This window comes from Stegastes partitus, unplaced genomic scaffold (genome assembly GCF_000690725.1).
Source record: "Stegastes partitus isolate 25-593 unplaced genomic scaffold, Stegastes_partitus-1.0.2 Scaffold91, whole genome shotgun sequence".
NCBI classification, from domain to species: domain Eukaryota; kingdom Metazoa; phylum Chordata; class Actinopteri; family Pomacentridae; genus Stegastes; species Stegastes partitus.
Window position 1 is genome coordinate 741,857 of NW_007577822.1, and position 25,054 is coordinate 766,910.

The 25,054-nt window shown below is 42.3% G+C and overlaps 2 protein-coding genes across 2 annotated transcripts in view; one reads left to right on the forward strand and one right to left on the reverse strand.

Annotated features, from left to right (window-relative positions):
- Positions 1–1,202: 1,202 nt before the first annotated feature.
- serp2 (stress-associated endoplasmic reticulum protein family member 2) lies at positions 1,203–5,401 on the forward strand. The gene is made up of 3 exons (XM_008277200.1): positions 1,203–1,286; positions 3,805–3,877; positions 5,361–5,401. Exons 1-3 carry the CDS (start codon positions 1,203–1,205, stop codon positions 5,399–5,401), a joined length of 198 nt encoding a protein of 65 aa, XP_008275422.1.
- A 1,681-nt stretch (positions 5,402–7,082) lies between these two features.
- Positions 7,083–25,054, reverse strand: part of LOC103353982 (TSC22 domain family protein 1-like) — a 34,061-nt gene continuing 16,089 nt past the window's right edge. The window contains exons 2-3 of the mRNA XM_008277199.1: positions 10,239–10,290; positions 7,083–8,892 (exon numbers count right to left, since the gene is read on the reverse strand). Of these exons, the coding sequence (XP_008275421.1) occupies positions 8,623–8,892; positions 10,239–10,290 (322 nt within the window). The 3' untranslated portion in view covers positions 7,083–8,622. The remainder of the gene's footprint in view (positions 8,893–10,238; positions 10,291–25,054) is intronic.

Genomic DNA, 25,054 nt, shown 5'->3' on the forward strand with positions numbered 1-25,054 from the left:
GATTTCATAGATTACAATTCAGTTTAGCTTCATTTGTACAAAACCAGTTTATAAAATGGCACCTCACATAGTGAGGAGAAGACCTCCCAATATCACAGAGAGGAACAACAAATTCAAACAATTTAAACAGTTGGGACGATAAAAAACTCACCTTTAACGGGAGGAAGCTTCGACAGAACCAGGCTCGGGGAGGGCAGCCATCTGCCTCGGCTGGTCGGGGTGAGGATAAAGGTGAGAAAAAACCCTTGGATTGTTTTGTTGGAGTGTTTGCACACAGTGAGACGAGCGTGGTAACTAAACGGGATATTTCATAAAGGGATAAAAAGCAGAGCTGATTAACTGCAAGGATCCAGATGTTCAGCGTGGTGCGTTGCTGCCTGGAGGTTGTTGTTTCCGTAGTGAAGCAGATTACGAACATGCAGATAGCAGAAAGGGAGGAGAAGTCTGTCTGAGATGAGCAGCCAGTGGCAGGTTTATACCCACAGTCCACATCTGGATAGTCAGGATAGGTTCTAACATCTGGAGAGGGATTTTAAATAACGATGAGAGGCCGTTAAAAGGAAAAAGTTGAAACAAACACTTAATTACAATAAATTTACCTCTTACATTCTGTCATTATTTTACTTAAAGATAACTCAATCAGCTTCCTTGGCCTGTTTCTGGAACTGCTGTCAGTCTTGAGTCAGTTCTTTTTTCTTATTTTTTTTCCTAAACTTTCTGCAGGCTTCATCTCAGAACTGTGACAAACAACTTGTTTTTTTTAAAGCAACGTAATCAATTCAACCCCATGATGGATGGCTGGGGAGCTTCCCTGGCCACTCTTCTCCTCCAGGTACGAAGTGGAGCTCGTTGTGAAGCTCACTAACATACAGCACTCAGAATCCGGTAATGCCCTTCAGAATAAGAGCAGCAGCAAATCCTTTAAGTTGTTTTCGACAGTTAATAAAACAAAATAATAACACAAATTTAATGTGTGTATCCTGTAAAATAAACACATAATTCTGTGCGTGTTCTTAGCTTACAATGGCGGTTTACGGCTCGTTCCCTGCTCGTAATTTGAAAGCGGATCCGGCGCGTTTCCCGTTCGCTCGTCGCGCAGCTGCGGGAGCTTGACGCGGGGGTTGCTGTCGTCAGCCTGCAGCATCAGAAAATAACAGGCTAAAGAGAGGCGTTTATCCCGGGTTTTACCCTCGCTGTGGAAGATGGTGGCTAAACAGAGGATCCGCATGGCCAACGAGAAACACAGCAAGAACATCACTCAGAGAGGAAACGTAGCCAAGACGCTGGTGAGCCGCTCACTCATAGATGCCAGCATGACATTAGCCCAGATAGGTGACGCTCAGCCCGGCGTGAGCAGCAGCAGCAGCAGCAGCAGGATGGTGCTGATGCTGCTGCTGCTGCTGGTGGAGGTGGAGGTGGCAGCTGTCAGATGAAGGTAGAGCGTGACTCAGGACCTTTACAGCTCCATGTATTCAGCACACGTTGTGATCCACCGAGCTGAGCTGTTTGGTTCAGATGTCATTTATCCAGAGTGGACTCGTTACCGCCCTCAGCAGAGTAACTTGACGTTACTTTACTGAGTGAGTGAGTGAGTGAAAGGTGAACACACAGCATCACGTAGGATGGAGGCAAAAACTTACACCAGTGCAGCTTCTTCTAATTAAGGAGATGCCAAACTTAGCAGTGATTATATAGCAGGGCTGGAACTAGTAGTTATTTTAATTGTTGGGTGTTTTCTAGATTATTGGATTACTTGTTTGCAAGTTTTGCGAACGTGCTCAGACCATCGCTCACACTGGGGTGACACACTGTCTTGCTCATTTAATTTGATTTTTTTCCACAAATTACTGTGTTCGGTCACTCATTTTTCTTTTGCAGTCATAGTCTGGATGTAGACCATGGGTATAAGCCTCCCATCGGTCGCCCATTTCAGCCAATTATGTCCTATTTTCCAGTTTCCACTTCTCTACAGGAAACAGCAACCTCACATTGAACAGATTTGGATCATGCAAATCTTTTTGAGCAGGATTGTTTTTTTTCCAACAGCATCCCAGCCCACCAGAACAACTCCCCTGTCACTATGTTGGTGGGGCATCTGTGCTGCATCCCGGGCTGATTGGTTTAAAGAAATACAAACAAGTCAGAGTGTTTTACTGCAGAATGATAATAAAGTGTAATCAGGCCATTCTCCAGCACTGACAGCAACCATTAATTGATAATTGATTGACAATTTGGAACAGGTGCTAAAGTAAATACAACTCAAATGGAAGCCGATGGCAAAAATGTCCTTTTTTCTGCTCAGGACACCCACCGAGCTGAGGCACCACAGGTTCTGGTCTTGCATTGTTGGTTTCCAGAGCTCTTCAAAGCAGATCTGATCCCTTCAGTCTTGAAGAGGTTTAACTAAATTCCCGGCTAAGCCTAAATCATACACACTTCTTTTTAATTATATGAAAAACAGACACATTTCTACATGTCTGCACACGTTTCAGTGACGATAATAAGAACTCTCTGTACAGATTTTGAGCTACTTGTTGGATCTTTGGTCAGGAAATGGTGAAAAAATAATGTGAAGGACTGTTTCCTGAAGCCCAACATGAAGCCGTGAAATGTCTTGTTTTATTCACAAACCAAAGATATTTAGTTTAGTGGCACAAAGGAGGACGAAACCTGAAAATATTTAACTTCAAACTCAAACTGATGAATTATTTATCAGCAGTCAGGGATTAATTTAACGGTTGAGAACTAATTGATTAGCTGCTGTAGCTCTGATATGTAGGTATCCAGATGAATAATCGATCAGTCAGTCAGCACATGATCGACTTATTGTTGATGGTAAACTGATTATCTCTTTGTGTTTTAATACTAACTTAATGATTTAAAAGGGAAATAACACTGAGCATTTTTCTGATACAACAAACAAAACCTGCAGATTAATTGATCATGGATGAATCAATAACTAAAACAACCCTTTTATTATTTATTAGCTTCTATTCATCAGTGAATCAGTTAACCATGACCATTATAGTTTCCTCACTGTCCAAGATTGACTTGATTTCTCTTGTAAATTGAATTTCTTTTGGTTTCTACCTGCTGTTCAGGCTCTTGGAAACCAGGACAGACATTGTTCACTATTTTTTTTAGACAGTTTACTTTGTGAATGTTTAAATTTCCACCTGTTTTGGCTTAAAAGTTAAGATTTAAACTCATTCTTGGGCTGCAAAAGAAACTCACTAAAGGCTCCATTTAGTAGCTGTTTCCAGGATCAGGAACTTAAAAGCTCTGGAGCTGCTGGCATTTTCTAATTTAATTTCCATCTCAGACCCATCCCTCTTTCTTTGAACTTTTAAATCAACTTCACTGAGTATAATTACACCCCTCCGTGCGTTTCTTAATCTGTCACTTAAACAGACTTTTCCGCTCGTCCTCTCTCTTCTCCGTCATTGTTTACATCATCCCTGACTGTGACGCTTCCTCCTCCAGCAGCACACCAACACGTGTCCAAACAGATGGTATCAGCTGATGGCTGCTGCCCACTGACAGCCCTGCACCTCTGGCTTTATAATTAGACTCTTGCACGCACACAGTGGTTGTGGTGGATGTTTTTGGTGAGCAACAGCCTCGTCTGGTTAGCTAAGTGTTGCTTGTGGGTTTAAAGGCAGAAATACTGACCAACAGATAAGAGCAGGAGCAACAACCGCATGAGCAGCAGAAAAAGGAGGAAACCTCTTTGTGGTTTGACTTTTGCTCTGCAGCGTCGGCTCTGTGTAGCACTCATGTACAATCTGTGTTTGTTTCTTGTAGCGGCCACAAGAGGAGAAGTACCCCGTGGGTCCCTGGCTGCTCGCCCTCTTTGTATTTGTTGTGTGTGGATCAGGTACAAACCTTTTATATCTACCCGAGAAAGTGTTTGTTTTTTTACAGTGTTTTGCCCACAACGATGTCGAGATTTTAATTCACTGAGGTTTATAACAGTCCCTGTTTTTAGAAAAGTGCTTTTTAATTCACTCTGTGGGAAAAACGTGCTGTTAAACGTGCATGCGTTTGGCATTTTTAATGTACTGGTCAACAGATCAGACTGTTTTGTTTCCATAACTTGTTTTCTTTTAGATTAGTGAAAGAAAGCATTTTTATTTTAATGTAGGTGTTCATTTTACTACAATTTATTTATTTATGGTTTGTTTGTTTTTTTGCATATTTTTTTAAGCTTCTCAGCCAGAAATCTCCACTTTAGCAGCACTCAGATCCATCTATATTCTGAAGGTTTTCACAGAGGGTTTATTTATTATTCACAGCCTGCTTTATACATCATTCAATTCCTTTAAACGTGGCAAAAACTGATTTTTTTAAATAGTATTTTCTTATAAGAAAACCTTCAAGTCTAACGTGTCAACAAAATGTCTGATGTTTATGTTGCTGTTCTTTAAATATATGCAAATTAATGCATATTTAATGAGACAATGCCTCATTTGCACGGTACTTATTTGCACAGAAAACTTGTAATAACAAAAATAATTGTCCTGATGTAAGAAATCAGCTGAGGGAGATTCATGGTGAAATCTGTTGAGAAATTCACGTTATTCCCCTGCAGGGTTTTACCTTAAAAAGCCAATAAACAATATGTACAGTCGTCCTCAGATGTAGTCATACCCTCCCATTAAAGAAGGAAAAAAGCAGCTTCAGTCACTAAAATAAGATGAAATTGACAAAAGTAATAATAAATAAAAATGTAATGAAAATCATGATGTTGCTTTTGAATTGTGGTTCAACAGAAATATGTTTAAAAATAAATAAATAAATAAAAACCCCAAGCATGATGGGACCCGTAGACTAATATTTAGCTGAACAACCTTTTGAGCCAATCAGGTGTTTCTGTATCTCTCAGTCAGACGTCTGCACCTGTTGACAGGTGTTCTGGCCCACTGCTCATCAGCAAAGGGCTCGAATTTGACAGTTTGTTTGTTTTTTTAAATAATTCTTTTCAACCACAATTCAAAAGCAACATCTTATTTTACTAAATTATAATTTTGCAAATTTTTATTTATTATTACTTTTGTCAGTTTCTAGTTATTTGAGTGACTGTTGGGAGTTTTGCCTTTTCTTTAATGGACGGGGATGAATACATTTGAGGACGCCTTGTATCTGATCTACACAGATGTCCCAGTCAGTCGTGATAACGTGACTCGTTTCCAGAAACCTGCCGTTAGTGACTAAGTTAACGTACTGCCTGTCAGAAATGTGCCTCTGTGACAAACCCGTACAGCTTTGCTTCTGCATGTTGGCGGTGAAACTGTTCATGAGTAACAAAAACAAAAGAACGAGACAAACAGGGTCTGTCAAGCTGGTCTGTTTGCTCTCAGCCATATTTCAGATCATCCAGAGCATCCGTATGGGGATGTGATTCAGAGGGAGGCTCTGGAGCCCCGTCCCCCTTCCTCATGCCCTCACTGAGCCCGGCTAGCCCGCTCCTGCACACTCGCGACCCCCCTCCAGCCCCTCCCAGAGGCCCAGAGACTGATGCCAGACCTCGGAGAGAGAAGCTTCCCGCCGCCTCCGCCAGCCCCTCCGCCCTCGCCTCCGCCCTCGCCCTCGCCCCTCTACAGACGCCCCCCCGCCCTCGATCAGCGTTTACAGCGTTGCAGTCTGTGGTACTGACAGCTTTTCTATGGACAGTCTGAAACCACGCCGGCTGGAAAACAATGTGTGTGTTTCATTATTCACTTGGCACCTGTGTGTGTGTGTGTGAGTGTGTGAGTGTGTGTGAAGGTGTGAGACTGTGCGGCCAGTGATTCCTGCTAGCAATGTGCCATATCTGTCGATTTCACTGTTGGTCCGTGCCGTGTGAGATGAATGTTTTTTTCAAATAAATGTTGAGCATTTAGACGACGGCCCACCTTTTTAATTCTACGTTTGCAGACCCTGGTTGTTTATCAGCACACACACTCACTTACACGCCATGTGCTGGTGTGTTTGTGTGTGTGATGGATGAGGAGAGCTCTGGGTTTTACAGCAGTGTGAGTTCACATCACAGCAGTAACCAAGAATGATTTATACAATAATAATAATGAATTAAAGTCTAGGTTGTATGTATAGGCATGTTGGCCGGGACACAGCTGAATCAGAGGCTTCTTTTAACGAACACTGAATCTAATCAGAATAAAAGGGAACATGGGAATCGTATTAGTGCTCGAGCACATGATGGGCAGATGTCTGTTGTAGAGTTTCTCTGCAGGAGACGCTTTGTGTAAAATTTGGGTTATTTAACAGTGGAAATGAACGGATTACTGTACAAATTACATTTACAACACCGAGCAATTAATCATCCGCCTTCCAATAGCTGCAGCTCTCCCCACGCAGCAGGAAAACACGTGATCACACGATGGCGCTGAATGCTTTACATGCCATACATGTTCATCAGCTGCCCACGAAGACGACGGTGTGTTGTGAGTTGACTACAGCGTGTATACAAAACCAGGTGTCATTATGGTTTCCCACCAACCGAAACCGATATAAATATTTTTTCCCCAGAGACGGAGGGTATTTCTAGTGTTGTGTGGGATTACTGTGGGATTCAGCAGTCAATAGAGAACGCTAAAAAAGAAAACAGCGCTTCCCGTCTATATTAAGGTGCAGCTCAGCCACCTACGAGAAAAAGGAATTCCCGTTTAAACCCGTGGGAACGTGTTCAGTCGTTTATTACGTCTGTACCTGCACAGTCTGTCTGTTACAGTCGCTAAAACACTACTTAATGCTGGTTTGGAAGTAATCTGATGTACAAAAACTGAATTTCAGCTGTTTAATTAGGATTTTAAATTGCGCATTATTCTTGTTTTTGAAGCCTTGAATCGGAAAACGTCACCTGCTTTAATCCAAACACCCGTTCGCTAACACAAAGGTAGAGCTACGTAGGAGGCAGTTAATAACCCTGAAGAGAAAACATGACCCCACAAGTGACTGGCTTCTCTGACGTGTATACCAGTATTTGGAGGCTTGGTTCACCTTTGGATGACTGCACCCACTGGGCAGGACGACTTAGGAAAAACAAAAAAAGAGAGAGAGAGAGAGAGAGATGGTAACAAGGCTGTTAATCTTCCTTAAGCATGTTTATTGAAAGTTGTGAAGTGCAGCTGTCAAGTGCAATTTGTGGTATGTATGTTACAATATCTCATCCGGTCTTTGCGGAAACATGCACAGAACATGAGCATACAACTGATACACAGAATGGAAAAGAAAGAACATCTCCAGAGTTTGTATTGTTTGTTTGTTTTTTTTTGTTTGTTTTTTCAAAGGTTGAGTTTTAAGATATTGTTCATCCAAAAGTACTTCACTGTCAAAAAGTTTTTAAAAAAAAGAAAAGAAAAAGAAAAAAAGAAGAAAAAAAAAAGGTGCAATACTCCAGAAAGAAAAAAAGAAAAAGAGTGAAAATGGTTTTACAGTCAAAGAGTTAATGTTGCAGTAAGGGGGGTTTGGACAACGTCGTCGGCTGCGTCGTTGTCAGTTAAATAACCTAAACTCCTGTCGATCCACAGTCCTGAAAATACAGCATTAAAAATAGATGACACAGACCGGCCAAGACCAGCGCGTTGCTCATCTGCATCAATCTGTGTGACCTAGATAGCATCTGTTGTTTTTCCTCTCCTCCTCCTCCTCCTCCTCCTCCTCACTATTTTACATGGTACTTACACTGTACAGAAATATACATGATCTTCTGCCCGTCAAACTTTTAAGAAAAAAAGAAAAATGCAGCTTAGCCCACAGTCTCAACCCTGTCGAATAAGGTTTAAATTACATGCCGCCGCAGGGTTGAGAGAACAGCAATGATGAGCTTTGTCGAGGGCAAAATGAGGAGCTCCAAATACTGAAAATAGATTATCATCATCTCCATAAGAAACCATGGTTTGTTCATCCCATCAACCCACAGTTGAAGTAACATCATCAATGCTGCCAAGTGTTGTTCAAAATACCCTCCCGCCCGCCTCCCGACCCACCCGCCCACCCCGACTCCCCCATTCCAGATGGGGACTTTGTCATGATAATAATTGCTCACATTCTTCATTTGTCACTCTGAAAAGGCTTTTTCTCTCTCTCAAGTCTCTCGACCTGCAACTTTAGCATCTAGCCTTGAGAGAGAAACGCGTATTTACATCATTCAGCAAAATAGGTTACAACCAATACAATCCTCCTCCTCCCTCCTCCCTCCTCCCACCGCTCCGACTCCATCGTCAGTATAATCGACATCACTTAAAATCCAGACGCAGGCACAGTGATTTTTTTTTTTAATCTAAAGTTAAGTATACTGTCGCCACTGATAAGGTGTTTTGTTTCTTCTTGGTAAGACATTCTAGTTGATGATCAAGGGTTATTTGGCAAATGTTCAATGATTCATCCTCCTCTGAAAACATGACAACAACCCTCCCGTACAGCATCTCAAGATTGTCTCCCTCCGCCGTGCTGCAAAGCACAGCGCCGCTCGTCCCGCCTGCTGCATTCTTCTGAGATAAATATGTGCAAATTCTTGTCTTAACAGCGAGACCTCCTGCTGTAGAAGGCAAAGTTTGGCTCTGCAGCTGTAGCAGAACTCAGAAACTGTCAGTCAGTCAGTCTGTGTGTGTGCAGGCCAGGCTACGCCGACGGGCCGGAGCTGTGTGAGGCGGGCTGGGCGAGGGTGGCGGTGCTTGGGGGTCCCGGCGTGGCAGCCGTCGGAGGTGCAGGCGGAGAACCGGTCTGAACCTGGGCCTGGAACTGGGCCATCTGTTCTGGGCTGGCCAGTGTCTTGAGCAGCGTGTTCTCCTGCTCCAGCTGGGAGTTGCGCTCGATCAGCTCCTTGATCTGCTCCTTCAGGACCTCCACCTCCTCGCGCACAGCGTACATCAGGTGACTCTTCACCAGGTCCTGGAACAGACAGAGGGACGGCTTTAGGACTGGAATCCATCAAGACCAACACATGAACAAACAGGCACTGAGTCTGGTAAACTGATATAACTGATGGTCCAACTTCTATGTCTCTGAATTCTCATTATGTCAGACATCAGACTACATAAATAACCGATCAGTCTTAAAAATGCTAACAAGTGTCTTGACACCTGTTCACGTGGTATATGAGGCTCCAAAGCTGGAAAACTGCACTGACGTGGTGATAAAATACAGCGAATGGGTTAAATCTTATATCTTAAACAGGTAAAGAAACACAAGTTTGACTACAATGCATGTGAGCTGTGAGGATGACCAAACAGGAAGAACTTAACCTTGTATCCCATTACAACACAAAGCGGTTAATTACTTAAACCTGGATTATAAGTTTGCCTTTCTTAATGTAAGCACAACCAAATGACCAACATAAATGAAAAACAATAACTGTGTCACTGAAGCAGCAGCAGCGAGTCATTATGTCATAAACAGGGTGAAAAAGTATTTCATAGAAACACTGACAACTTTATGGACATTAATAATTAACACAGCGCACAATATATTATGTAGAAATTAATATGTGATTATAACAAAGCAATAACAAAGCGATAAACTAAATTAGCATCAAGACACGAGTGGAAACCGAGCGTTAAAACAGGAGCTTTGTAATCTCGTGATAACACAATAAGCAGGTGATGAAGGGGAAACGTGGGGACAATATTCCCAGGCTGCTACGTCACTAAATCGACCCACGCTTGAGCGTCAGCCAATCAGAGGGCGAGATATTTATAACCGGGCGTGTCAGTCTTCCAGTTTGCCTAGCAACAGAGCTGACAGCAGCAACAACACAGACGGAGAAACGGAAAACAAAACCGGACTGGCTTTCTGGGAAATACTGCTCGATTACAGTAATGTCTTTTAAGCTACAACATATTTATTTTTGTTTTTACGGGGAAAAATAAATATGTAAAACACACTGATGTTGGCTTGGGCTGAGTGTTAGTGTGGTTAGTGTTCAGGTAGATGAAGCTAGATTTAAGCTAAACTACGTTAACATTAGCATAAACAACAGTCTGCTCATGTCTTGATTTAAATGGGCAGTTTAACTACATTTAACGTCACAATTTTAGAGCTAAGGACATAAATTAACACACGTTTAAGGACACTATGATGAAACTCCAGACAAAAGGGCAAATTCCCCAAAACAAGTCCTCTATCATCTGACTCGGTGCTATTTTTAGACAGCCATCCCTTCAGGAGTTTACGTGGATTAAAGGCCGCTGTGGTCGCCTTTAGTTAGTAACATGTCAGAGAAGCAGTCCAACACTCACCATCGCTTGTTCGATCTTGTTGTCGATGGCCACAACGCTGGCTCCCGACGCGCTGCAAGAGAAGAAGAGGACAGGAGTGAGTTCATGTTAACGCGCTCCGTGGACTCTGCTGTGAAATGATGGAGCGGCGCAGCCTCCGCACGAGCAGCAGCGGTTCTGCCCTGTAAGGCTCGGTACGGGAAACATCTGGCTATTTCTATAAAAAAAAAAAAAATCAACCGGCTGCTTTTCACCGCGGAACAATCCCTCTTCCCTGGAGAGCGCTAACGGCCGTGTGTGTGTGTGTGTGTGAGGGGTAGAGAGCGACACAATGGCCGCGTAGCATCCAACACACAGAGGTGACATTAACCGAGCCGAGCCCCGGAGGCGGTCGTTACCTATTGTCGAGCTTGATGTGGGAGCTCTCCGCGCTCAGCAGCGACGACAGGAACGAGATGGAGAAATTTCTCAGCTGGCAGACGCCTAGATCCATAGCCACGGTGTAGCACGGCGGATTCATGCTGTTCATGCTTTACGGTCAGGCGGCTTCGTGTCCCGACTCGACCTCCGCGCGCCTCTGCCAGAAGCATCCACACCTATTCTGTCCCGGTAGAAACGCTCTTGCACCGACCGCAGCGGCACACATACAATCCAAGGTCAGCTCATCTCGGCGGTACACAAGGATCTGCAGCTCGGGACGAGCCCGCATAATTTATCCAGCGACAGACCGACACGCCGGCCGCTGATTGGCGGAGGAGGAGGCTGCGTGAATAATTTATGCGGGAACGCCCCCACCTGGCGCTCAGCTGACCCGCGTTTGCATAAAATATTCCGGGCGACGGAGAGGAGGTGGATGGAACCGGGGAAAACCGGATGGGAAAGGAAGAAGAAAGAGCTGTAGTACTGGAAAACAGGCCGAGGAAGGACAAGATTTAGGACTGTTAAATTACTGCGACAGCGCGCATTAATCTGCTGCAGTCTCAGTGTGTCGGCTGCTGCTGCTGCTGCTGACTTCTTTTTAAAAAAGAAAACAAGAACACAGGGACTTCCCATATCTTAACTTGAGAGATTGTATCCTGTTTTTAGCTCCACGGCTATAAAGTTACATGTTTTTCATCCCAGGGGAACGCTTACAAGGGATTTCTCTCATAATAAATCAGCATTATAGTGCTTATTCTTACACAATCTGACATGAAGGAAGTTATATTCTCTCCCAAAATATCAGTAAAAGAGGGCTTTAGTCACAAGATGGTAGTGGTACACGAAATTGTATGCTTTTACCTCAATTTAAGGGATGTTAAAATGTCTAAAATCACTCTCCACAGTATTTTTTTATACCAAGATAAGAGAACACATCCACAGCTTCCATTGTTCCCCATACAGTACAAAGATGCCTTCATTCAGCGCTACCCACGACAAACAAAAATCACATTTCCTCATGTGAGGTGTGGCTTACTGTAGATTATATGGTTAATACAGTCCTTATAATGTATACTAACAGTTCAATATTGAGAGGATAGTCAACAGAAGTCTTCAGATTGGACAGAAATAAGCGATAATCTGTAAATCGGAATGTTTCAAATGGCCAGTGAGTGTTATCTAGTATATGCATGTTGCCCCCATGTGGCTCTGTGTAGTACTGCAGAGATGTGAGGATGAGTCACAATATCAATAAGAAATCTTGGAAGAAAAAAAAAAGCTGTAAAGATTTTAATTATTACACTGAGCTGAAAGGCTAAAAACTAGATGTTGAGATGGAAAGCTGGAACTAGTATCCATCGATGCAAAGGTAGTCACGTCTAAGAACCTCAAACACAACGGATCGATAAGAGACGAAACTCTCGGCACCGTCAAACAATAGCGTGCACAGTCCAACTGATTAAATTTCACTCCACTGGAAAACAGATGGGGGAAATTTCGTCAATCAAATTCCACTGGTAATTGCAAGATACACAAATGACCAATTTAACTCTGAGTGTACATGTTTGCCTAATCCTGTGGGCGATGGAAGACAATGTGGATCAATGTGACGCAAACATCATCGCACAAACCGAAAAAGGGCCTTCACAAAATTTCACAGATGGGCTTTTCACGGTCGCACAGATACGCCTTAAATAACTCCTCCACACAGAAATTTCCAACTCGGACATCCACTAATCAACACCCTCTCCCACACACGCCTCCCCACGCTCTCTGAAAGGCCACTTTCACACGTTCCCTGCACTCCCAAAAGCCTCAAACTCTTTTGTACATGCTTGACATTCTTGCCTCGGATCACACCCACATTCACAGGTCTGAGATCACAAGGTGACAGTAAAGACACGGCAGGCCCAACCCTTAAGGTGCTGCTTTAACTTCAAGAGTCTCAATAACATGCCGACAAATAATGACAGGATTTGCGGCGTTATTTAGGATTGAAAGTGTTCCTCAGTTAATTTCCAACAACGTACAAAACAAACATCAGCTCAGTGTTAGAACATGCACGGCTGAGTACATCCTAAGTGATTTAAGAGTTAGAAGTCACCTTTTAAATGGGGGCTTATGCTAATTTGGGTATCAACAACACGATTAAGCACCAGTACCACGAAGAGGGGCTCAAACATTAGCGTCTTGTACTAACGCCAGCCTCCGTTCAACTTTGATCCCTGACACTTAAGCACCTATCAAGCAGCCAATACCTTAATGAGACGCTCTAAGCCACTCTCATCCCTTCCGGTGTCGTCGTTGACTGGAAGAGGGGTTTAGCCAATTACATGCACCCAAATAGCAAGTACAACTGCAGCTCTTGAGGAATAAAACAAGCTAGCACACAGAGGCTTGGCAGCAGCTATACCTGCTTTAAATGTTTGTTAGCCAAGAGCCAAAAAAAACAGAATCTGTTTAGAGGAAAGGCATTTGAATAAAAATTCAGAGTTGCAGCATTACACAGCAATTGATTTACCTCATCGTTCTCTGTTTAAGGCTTGTTTAGATGAGCAATGTTTGGAAATGAATGATTTCAATGTTTTTGCTGTTTTTTTTTTGTTTCCCATTTATAGCAAAAACAAAAACTTGTAGTGTCACTATGCTCCACAGATGCAGTTTACTTATTATACTGTACTCCTCTGTGTAGATGCCAACATCACAATAATAGTGCCTTAGCAGTACTTGTGCTTGATTTATTACTGCACACTGCAGAGCTTTAGGAGTGTATACGATATCAGACTGCATTATAGGTAGGTCAGCCGACTGATGGCCTTGCTGCTTTGCTATAAAGCAACACTAGCCTGGTGACCTACTGAAGCAACTTAAGAGAGAAATGACCCAAAACGCATTAAGCCCCGCGCTGGCTCATGCTCTACTTTTATCTGACGGTAAATAATAGAGACAACCATGAGCACACATCTGCTTTTAACAACAAGTATGTCTTAAGTCTTCACACAATCCTTCTGTATATTTTCACAACGGCGCATGCAGCTGACAATATTAGAAATGCCTTTTTTTTCTTTATAATATAATGGAGTCTAATACGACCCCAAGAAATAGCCGGTCTCAAAAACAACCGTACTGCTAACCGATATCTCATTTCACAAGCCAGTCTGTTGACTAACTAACTGTGTAGGTGTAACTGAGTTCCCTGCTTTTAACTTGCTTTCAGTGCACTTTCATTTCTTTATTTTTTTTTAAGGAAAACCTCTTCAAATGGTAAACACGTCATGACAAAAGTCGTGATTCCCATGACGCTGTAGCTGCTAAAAATCAGTCACGTAACAATAAAAAAACTAACAGAAAAGGCTTTCCTTGTAAAGCAAAAACGCTGTGGGCTGAATGTGTTGCTATACTACTGCAAAAAACAGAGACAACTTCATGTGAGGTGTTGGACCAGATGGGCCAATGCGATAGCAAAAGAACTGCTTAAGAAAAAGCAGAATATGGCAACGACACAGTGACGAAAAAGACCCATGCTGTGGGTTTAATTACTCATAGTCGCCTGGAGATATTAGTAGGTGGCCCACATTTATATCGCAGATGTCCACGCTGCACGTCATCTACTCTGTCTGCACATGTATACATTTCTACTATACATCAACACTCCGTCCAGTAGATTCACTATAAGTGCGAACAAGTATCCCTCGATGCTAATGAAGCCCCTGAAGCCATGCGTGACTGAACAGAGAGGACAATATCGCCATGCAGCCTTTTGTGTGCAGCTACTGTAGTGATTGGCCCAGGCAGTGCTACAGTGTACAGACTCCTTGGGGATTCCCTGTCTCTATTTTACCTTTTGAGATGCTGCTCCAGCTCCCAGAACAAAAGGTTGACCGCCATCTCGTCATGGCCTTGCACCCGTATTCCCTGCACTCTCATGGAGCCGTCCGTCAGCAGGAACATAAACACTCCAAAGTAACACAGCAGTGTGTCCCGAGCTTCTTTGTTTAGTGTTTTCAAACACCCCTCGCTCCTTCTTAAATTCACTGAACAGATCTGGGTCACACCTATAGATGCATCAGCGGCTGCAGCTGCACGCCGAATTAAAAGCAGCGCGCCGGGATACAACGATTGCATGTGTGCTCCTCATTTTTCCTCTGTCATCCATTTGTGTTTGAACGGCTGACTAGTGAGTGAATTACTGAATAAAGACAGTTACTGGGCGGGTAGTGACGTGTGATCATGTGATACTAGGAGTTACATAAACCATCTACAGAGATTAGCATGTGGCCCAGTGATTTCCTCGCTCCTACACCACAAGTCTCTGCCCTTTAAAGCCCGAGACGTTACCAAACAATAACATTTATATCCTCAACTCTTTAACATCAGTAATTCTAGTATTGTATATTCCTATTCCAAATGAATCAGTTGTTTTACTGACCAACAACAATTATTTTTCTTTTTAGAATAATGTCATTTTATAAGCAGATAAATGAATGAACAGCTCCTGCCATTTGTAGGCTTTGAATAATGGGGGACAAAATGGTACAGGTTATCCCAGAAGTCAGAGGTGACAGAGATTACCATTGAGTATACATATTTTTCTTGTCACACAGAGGCTGTCACAATCACTCAGAGGTCAAAGTCATCAGGATCTCTGGCCTTCCCGTCAACACTGCCAAAGCAACGCTGACACTTGAACTTGTTGGTTGAATTGGCACGTTCAAAGTGACTCATGATTTTTCCAGCACCCTTGTGAGTTTGTATGCCAGTCGCCTGCGTGACGGACAAGATACCCTTTGCTTTAGGGTCTTATCTTGTCATTTCCCATTGAAAGGCAGCCTTAAGATGGCTTAGTGCCTCAGCAGATAGAAAACACAACATGCACTAGCAGGGCCTCCATTGGCTTAGAGACGGCCGGCCAAGAAACAACAGGTAAAAGATGAGCACAATCCAGGGGATTTCACTTGTCCCAACAGACTCAGCGTCCCTCGGGTGAGTCAGTAGCACATGACTTCTGTGTGGGTCATACAGTCCTGCCACTGGCTGCTTACAGCGTAGCTAACCGACCAGTCTCCTAGTGACAGATACCAAACACCTTGAATCAAACTTCACCTCTCACTTCTTATTTGGAAGATGAACTGTGTGGTACACTCAGCGTCCGCTATGTTGGATTCAATAGACCTTGTAGAGACAGAATGAACTTTGAATGGACAAACATAACCACTTCTCAGACAATGGCAAATACAGTCTAAAAATACAGCCTTTTGTGAGCAGCGAACATCACTGATGTTACATCATTTTGTTTTCAGACAGCATTAGATAATTTCAGGCAAAGCACAAGGTTACTGCACAGCTGCTCACGTCACAAAAAGTGATGAAAGCAAAAGCTGCTGCCAGCATGATTTTGCTATTTCTGAGCTGTGATTTTATCAGTTATCAATGAACAAAACTAATTAACTTTTTGCTTTTCTAAGTTATTAATCTCTTACAACAGGTGCTACTACGTAAAGTGCCCAAATGAACACATGTCAATAAGCCTAAACATTTCCAACAATCTGAAAACACGATGGTACAAGTTGTCTTTGATTGAACAATATGTTGTCAGAATTTTATTGTTTGCAGCAGCTGCATCTAATGAAGGAATGCTTCACAATGTTCACAAAGGCCAACACGGAGCTGCTAACCTTAGCAGGCTACAGTCACTACAGTTCACGGCATCACAATATATGGTTTGTATGCAGCAAGTTTCTTATTAATTAAAAGACTATTTGGAAATGCATTGTTTTATTACTATGGTATAAACATTTGGTATCGACCATCATGAAAATTCTGTGGTATTGGTATTAAATAGAAAATTTCTATTATTGTGACATCCCTGCCTGTTTGTACCCCAAACAAAGTAAAAAAAGATAAAGGCCAACAGTTTAATAAACATTATGTGCTTGGCCTTGCTGGGCTAACACACGTCTTTACATCTGACTCTGAACAAGAGAGTTTCATCAAGTAGCTTTAAGTCCTCCTGAAACACTCAAAGTGAATCTGACCAGTTTCAACTTTATTCTCAGCACTTTTCCGCTTAAATCCTTAAAAAATATAGTTTGGCCCCGTTTGGAGCATCAGAACAAATCTACAAAAATGAGAGAACGCGTCCATGAGCTGGAGCGTGTATCAGTACGTGTTCTCCACTAAACAAAACATATGATGCTAAAAATATTACATCTACGTCTGCCTGCAAACATCAAAAGGTGATAAATTCACAACAATCCCATTGTTTCAGAAAATAAGCTGCCAGAAGCCAAAATCATGACATGGAGGTTTATTTCCATGTTTTGTTTTAATACTATTACTGCTTTCCAAAGTTCCTGAGCTGCATGACAAAGACTCAACATTACATCATTAATAGGACTGAACTATCCAGTGTGTATCCAGGTGCTTTATACTCTTATTTTTATTGTTCTTATTTATTTTTATTTTATTATGTCTTGCAGGAAGAGAAATCGCGGTCGGGTCTACAGCGTTTCTCTAACTCTAAATGTTAATAAAAGGGGCCTGGCACGTCCCAGTGATGGAAAAAAAAGAGCCCTATTGAATTGTTGAATTGTAAAGGCTTTGGCTGAGCTGTAGTTTGATAGTGGAAAGCACACACAGACTTTACCAGTAAGCCCTGGCAGTGGTTTTTCCATAGTCACACCCTGACTATGGAGAATGACAGAGAGCTACTGAGTGAGTCAGTCAGAGAGGCAGGGAGGAATGATGAGTAGCCATTTTGGCCTCCATACGTAAGTGAGAGAGAGGTGCTATTGGAGCGTTTGGGCTGACAGCAGCAAGTCCTTAGTGCTCCCTCTATACCGAACTCACACACACATGGGGGAGAGGCACCGGCAGAGAAGGAGGGAGAGCGTCAGCCAGAGACACGAGGGCTAGAATGTCCTAGATCCACCGCCTCAGCACTCGTACTGCCTCAGTGAGTCATGGACTGAGGCAGAACACAGCACACAGACATGATTCAAATATAGTCCGACTGAGAGGGCCTTCACATTGATTTTTGATATTCTATTCTACCACCCAGTGCTTTAAGTAATCAGGTCAGATCTGTGCTTTCAGGCAACATCACATTTACTGCTGTGAAAATGCAGAACTGTTGTATAAGCACATTTTTTGATGCAAATTTCAATGATTCATTAGACCTGAACAAAGACAATCATTCCCTGGATGGAAAAAAAAACAAATGTTCTGTAGGAGAGTTACCTTCAGGAGCTTTTATATACAGTTTTCTTGCAATATACCAAAACAGCATTTCACAGCCCAAGTCAAAGCCTCTCATTCTAAGACTTAACACTAAATCAAGCGGTAAACTCAACACTAAGTAAGCACAGCACACACACTATTTGTCACTTCTCATCTAAAGCTAAATCCTGTTGAATTATACAGAGCTACAGAATCAGGTTTTAGGATGAGGAATGCATCAGTGGTGTGGTCTTTCCTGAAGCACTGCAGTGTCGCAGTGCATTGAGCTTTTTCTTAATAACGTAACTTTGCTGCAAATCTGAGGAACCACACAGTAAACACTGGTGTTTGCTAAAACGTGAGGGACGTGTTTCACTTTGCTCAATCTCAAGCAAACGTTTATGCTAAACATGTAAAGACCCTCAAGCATGTCACCAGTTCTGCTTCGTTGATTGTACCAATATTTATATTCTAACCTCACAAATATACATACACAAACACCTATCTGCTCCAAAACTGCTCGCTGTGCAGACATTCACAACACAAGACCTGAAATAAGTTCACTCCCATGACAGAGGTCACATCAGCTACACAAGCACACACTGACTTTCTTTGTTTTTTGAAGGTGCATATGTGCAGCTTTAGTTTAGCGTAACCAATATTATTAGTTTACAGTGCTTCTTTAATGCCGCTACCTTTAGGGAAAATGCACAGAACATGTGGAGAAATGTTCCAAACGTATATAAAAGCTCTAAAGAGAGGACAAAGCTCAACTCTGTAGAGACGTAACAGCTGATTCTGTGTTTAAACATGTTACATGCTGATGAGTTTTCTCATCATTTTAAAACACAAGACCTTCGTAATAACCATAAGGCTTTTTAAAACTTAAGGACAGTAGACTTCTAGTGATATATACAATGATTGTCCATAAGCAGACTTACACAAACACCTCTACGGTCAAGTAACATCCTCACGTGTGATATAAGAAATTAATCAGAAATGACTCTGCATTGTTTAGCGAGACACTTGTGCAGCCGATGGCAGGACAAGCAACCTGTTTCAGAACAGCCTCCAAATCTCTCCACACAGAAAAAGCTCCGTGTTGCATAACTTGTGATGGGTGTGTGAGCAGCAGGTCTGAATAATGTGGAGTGAAACCTGGCATTAAAAGGATTAGCGGCCTAAGAACACACAGCGCCCTGAGCCCAGACGACACAGGACAGAAATAATGCTAACGGCAGCAATAAAAGACGAGGATAAAAGGACTTCAAGGGAGAACGTACTGAGCCATATCTCAGTACAGAATCAACTGTTGGGATTCTTATACATCACCACAGTTACATAAATTCTTGACGCGTGATTGTGTGTTACGATTTTTTTTTCACGCATTAAACTTCAGATTTAGTCGCCTCAGGCTTTTTGGAGAAACCCGTCTCAAATCAGCTGGGATTTCTTCTCAGCAAAGTTGTTGGTATTGGTAGAATGACATCTTTGTCCACACTTCAAGGACTGAAGAAGTTGTTTTTTGCTCATGTTAAATGTTTTACTCACTGTGGGTCAACTGTTCACTGCAATATAAAGTCCTGCATCTCTATGGAAACAGCACAAGCGTTGTTAGAAGTAGAGGAAACTACAAACAAATGAGTCGCTCAAGAATTGTCAGAACGTTCAAAATCCAACGATTATCTCCTCGGATAAATGGTTTCAATTTGAGAATTAAAACAAACAAACAAACAAGCAAAACTTTTAAACATGCAGGAGGATTAAAGTGAAATTAGTCCTCATATAAACGAGACACATCTCCTGTTCCTGTTATCTTTTAAAGGCTTTGGCACCAGTTTCGTCCCATCTGCCACCGAAGCTCTGAACTAATCGAGCAAAGATCATTTGTATTCGTTGAACTGGGCTGGAGAACAGGAGCTAATGTTATATGTTTTATGTTGGGATGTGGCTATCTCTGTGAGGACAGGCTTGTAAAAACACGCCTCCCTCTGGGACAATGAAGACGATCTATCTAAAAACTATCTGTTGAAGGAGGAAAAATGACTCACTCTGATGTCTGGGTCACGAAGCTTTCCAACTCATACACACCTGCTACACAGCCTCCATCTGACAGCCAGCAGAATGTTATAAATGGGCCGGTGCTGACCGCCGGGAGGCCGCTTTCCTCATAATACGCCACAGAAGACCAACTGAGTCATCTGTATCTCTCATGCCCTTCTAAACTATACATCTCAACGAACCTCCCTCCCTCCGACGTATTCAGCAGTTTTCTCGGCCAAATCAGTCAAAGCGGCGCGAGCAGATGCACTGGTAATGCAAAGAGTCGTTTTTGGCTCGCGAGTAACAGCATCAGCAGAGTCCTTTGTTTCTATTTGGTCTCCATAAAGTCACAGAGGAATTATGAACTAAGTTTTCACAGCAAGCCGAGCAAATAAAACGATAATGCAGTTAGTAACTCAGTGGAGACATTTAAATTCAACCCTGTCAGAGTGCTCGACTGCAGGCTAATGCTGAACTTCACTGGAGGATGTAACGCACCTGTATGAACACAGACATTCTGCAGATAGAGAAGAACTTAATCTACATTTATTACAATCTGCTCCTGACAATTATTTTGGCTTGTACTGTTCTACGCTACCCCCAAATGCTGCTACCACGCCAACTACACAGCATCCTGGTTGATGATGAATGCATATTTACTCGGCTCCATTTTAATTTGGACTGGGTCCATACAAACAGGCAGGCTGACGGGTGGAGGTGCAGCAGAATTGATCTGTCACTGATCAGCCAGGATATTGAAAATGCTCATATTTTTTTTGTTTAGCCGTTCTGAACTTCTGTAACAATGAAACGTGTCAATGCTGTCTCAGAGTAAACCTACTTCCTGGCTGATGAAAGACATTTCTAACATATACTCGATCAAACAGAAATATATCTCAATCAAATATATTTTATAGTTTAACTGGATTAAAAAAATAATGCCTTAATTGTTAACTGTAAGAATTCTTATCCTGTTGTCTTGTCTTTTCCTGTTATCAGCCGTTGCAGCAGGCTGGGGAGAGTTCATCAAATCAATAACTGGAAAAAAAAAAAATTAGGCTAGAATCCCTGACCCAGTTTCCTGCCTTCACTCATCTAAGATTACAAGTGAAGACAAGAGGACGGAGCAGTGAGTGGATTAGCTAATGATGGCGCCACCGTCACCGGGTCTAAACCTCTGACGACAGCGCCGCTATCACAGGCACGGCTTAGTCACAAACGAACCGACAATCGGTTGTTTCCTGTAGGGCTTTACGGTCAGGTGGGTCGGTACAGGCCGTCTCTCCGTCATCCTGACACTTTCACTGAGGTGACCCTTCTCCACATGTTGTTGTTGTTTTTCATTCAGTATTTCTTGTGTAAAAGTTAATGCATGTAAATATCTTAGCCTGGTTATAGAGACAAAGGCCAAACGCCAACTATGAGAGCTCTTAAAAAGGTCACTAATCCCTACGATTGATTGAGAAACTGTTTGACACCTGATGCAGTTAACCGTCTTTCCCTTGTCATCTGTTAGCGTACAGAGAGTATGCCAGCATGAGCTTAATATTTCATAGTTTATGTCAGAAAACGTGGTCACTGGATTATGAGTCGGGAGGTCTGTAGGTGATAACAGTTAACTAACGAACAAGATACTTAAAACTGTGACTACAAAACCCAATGACCAGTAGGGCTGGTCCGAATAGCAATTTATGATCTCCGGACATTCGGTCCCAATTAATGACGAATATCCTGAATATCCCGGACAGGCCGCATTTGGCTACTAAGACCAGTTTTTGTGTTTGGGTTAGCGATGACGGCTCCGTTTCTGCGGCGGCGGGGGTATTCGGAAATCAAGTTTGATATCACGATTCCAGCACAGCGAACGAATATTCAGCTATTCGGGTCCAGCCCTAATGACCAGAAAGACTTACAACAATGTGCAAAGAACTGCCAAAGTTCTACACAACTGGTCAACCACCAGCGTTTCAGCAGGAAGAGCAGCGGTAACCCACAGCGCCACCTTCTGGTGATAGTCAGAATTCAGATCATTACACCCTCGTAAACTCCTCTGGAAGACTAAATTTTGTTTATAGTGCTTTCCATTACTTGTCTTAAGTGTGAGACGGCCTGTAACCACTTTTTTTTTTTTTTTTTAACCAACTAATCTATCAACTACGAGTTGATTAACCAAAATGAAAAGCTTAATAACCATTTCAGTTGACTGTATTTTACCTGTATGTCGCTGTATAATGCAGCACAGTGTGAAATGTAAACAAAGGTTTACATATGAAGTAAAACTGTACGGTTAGACTGGGAGCTCCAATGACAACATTACACATAAAACAGAGGATTTATTACGTAAGTCAGTAGTGCAATGCCAAAAGAAATCTAAGTAAGTTCAAAGCTCAGTTTGTTTCTCAGACGATGTTGTGGTTATAAAAATAAGGATTTCAGTGGCGCAGAGCTTTAAAGTGACTGTCGGTTAACCTGCATTCTTAATGAGCTGCATTCAAGGAACTTTTTTATACCCGTATGAGTACTCGTATACATAAATGAAAAGAGCTTGATTAGGAATTCAGCTGTATTAAAATACAGCTTCCGAACCGAGTCGGACTCTGCTGACGCTGCTGCCAGCATTGTCTGAAGCTGCAACAGCAGCTGACGAATGACTGGATCCAAAAATGACGGATGTCACGACAGCAGTTACTTAGCGACATGGAAGAAAATGTCTAATAATGAATTTGAGCATTTTACAAAAAAAACAAACACGCAGTTTTAAAATACTGACGTCAACACATCTTTTCAGCCTCGATGCCATCACCTGTGCTGACTAATAACAGCAGCTGTATGAGGATTGAACGATATCTGTCCTCTGCCAGCAGGGAGTTGAATTTATGTTACTAATATGCATTTGGTCCCTCCTTCAATAGGATGCAGCCTTATGAAACTCCTGCAGTCATGTTTGAATTAGCATCAATCAGGCTAAACTCTCAGAGTGCGACTTCAGTGAAGCTTTGAGTAAAAATCACAACAACAACGTTGACCAACGTGAATCAATAATAAAAAAAAGTCTTACCTGTTACAGCAAGGAGGCGTAAGGAAACATGAAAGAAAGAAAAAGAGAAACAGATTAGTGACAATATACAGCAGCTTCAAGCTGTTGGCATTCATGACATTTCCTTCTAATCTTAACACAGTTACTAAAACAACAGTATTCAGTCCAGGGATCTCCAACTCCGGTCCTCGTGAGCTACCGTCCTGCAGGTTGCAGACGTTTCCGTACTACAACACTCCTGACTCACATTAATGGATCATTAACAGACTTGTGTAGAACTTGACAACAAGCATTTGGAGATCCATTAATGTGAATCAGGTGTGTTGCAGTACGGAAGCATCTAAAACCTGCAGGACAGTAGCTCACGAGGACCGGACTTGGAGATCCCTGATTCAGCTGTAAGCTATCCTTTTCCATTTTAGATGTTTTTGGACACTAATGGAAAGACATCCTGTTTGAACTTCACTTTGAAGGACATTTTGCTGGATAACAGAAACAGTAGTAAGCAGTTTCTCACCCCTGAAACACAGAGTGACCCATTATGTAATACATATAACTAAAACCTATAAAAAAAACTCCTGACTGAGTCACAGACCAGGACAGCGAGGCAACATACAGAAGCAATATCACCCCAGGCTTCATCTGACATTTATAAATTCATACAGTGCTCTATTGTCAGGCTACAAATACATAAACCACAGGGTGTGTGAACATGCACTGAGACCTTCACAGGTATGAGCAGATACACGCTGCCATCTAGTGGCAAAAACTAGAAGCTACTACAAATCCAACCTCCTAACAGGCTGAGGTTGAGTGCACAGACTCCACACCTGCATGATGTCATTTGTTGTGAGCTGCCATGAGGGAATACTTGCTAAGACTTGACATATAACATCACTTCAGATCCGACAAACAAGCTGAGTCATTCATCGTTTATCTTGAAACAGAAGGATTTTAAAAACAGAAGCTTTAATCTTTTGTCTCTGACAAAAAAAAAAAAAAGTTTGATTGAACACAGAGAATGAAACTTTCTCTGAAGTTTTGTTATCACACTGAACTGAGGACACTTTATAAGTGGAATTAACCTGGTTGCTGTTCTAATGTACGTGTTAATCATACGCTGTAGAACGAGTCCTGATCTACAGCTTTGTGAAATCCTCATTGAATGTTTTTAATAAGGCTTGTTCACGTAAAATGAAATCTAAGGCACTGAGGTTACAGTATGACGAACGCTTGATCAGTTGGAAAATTAGCTATTAAGTGAAACGAGCTCATTATCACGACAGGAGCATGTTTTTGATCTGAGGCTCCTTTTGCTTTGGAGTAGCCTCGGATCAAACGCACTGTTTAAAACATGACTAAGTAAAAAAAAAGGATGAACAGCTTTCGATGCTGACCTCTGTCCAGGCTGTGGGATTTCCACAATGCCTGTTGTTAACGGTTCTTTGCTCATTAAATGGGTCTAATTAGAGCACAGATACTTCAGACACGGACAGTTTCCCTTTGTCAGTCCTGCTGAAGTGGGTGGACATACAGTCTATGCACAATGCCCCATCATTACTGTCCAGCAAGAATACATTCATATGAAGCCTGTGAGAGCAGAGCATCAGGTACTCTGTGACGAAGACAACGGTGCATTCTTCTCACAGCTAATCCCTCTTGTCATCAGCACACAAACAAATGTTTCAGGCAACAAGGCAGCAAAGGTGTCCAGTCTGCTTTCTCCAGCTTATTTAGGGGCGTCACATTTCAACTATATTGTTCTTTCCACAGCTTGGAGACCATATTGAGCCATGGTTAGCCCCACTCTGAAGTTGGATGCATCACAGCACCAACTATGGACGCCAGTGCTGCTCAAACAACCTGATCACAGCCTTCTGTCCTAGCGTTACTCTGTTCTCCTGTCAAGTTTACTTGGGCACTTACTGTTTGTTTTTTGTAAATTTGTGCCCAGTACTTCCTGAGAAGAGATAGCAACCCTGTTCATGATTTTTCTATTATTCTAAACTCTTTGCCGCAGTAGTTCTACAACAATTTACATCTCCATGTGTGGTACCTTTTAGGCCGTCACAGCTGCTTTGTGGCCTTAATAACTCACGACTGGTTATTTGTAATGAAT

Excerpts from the sequence above, each read along its gene's own strand:
- serp2 (XM_008277200.1), top strand. The coding sequence starts at position 1,203 with ATGGTGGCTAAACAGAGGATCCGCATGGCCAACGAGAAACACAGCAAG. Across the intron at positions 1,287-3,804 it reads GAAACGTAGCCAAGACGCTG|CGGCCACAAGAGGAGAAGTA; the intron begins GTGAGCCGCTCA and ends TGTTTCTTGTAG. Across the intron at positions 3,878-5,360 it reads ATTTGTTGTGTGTGGATCAG|CCATATTTCAGATCATCCAG; the intron begins GTACAAACCTTT and ends GTTTGCTCTCAG.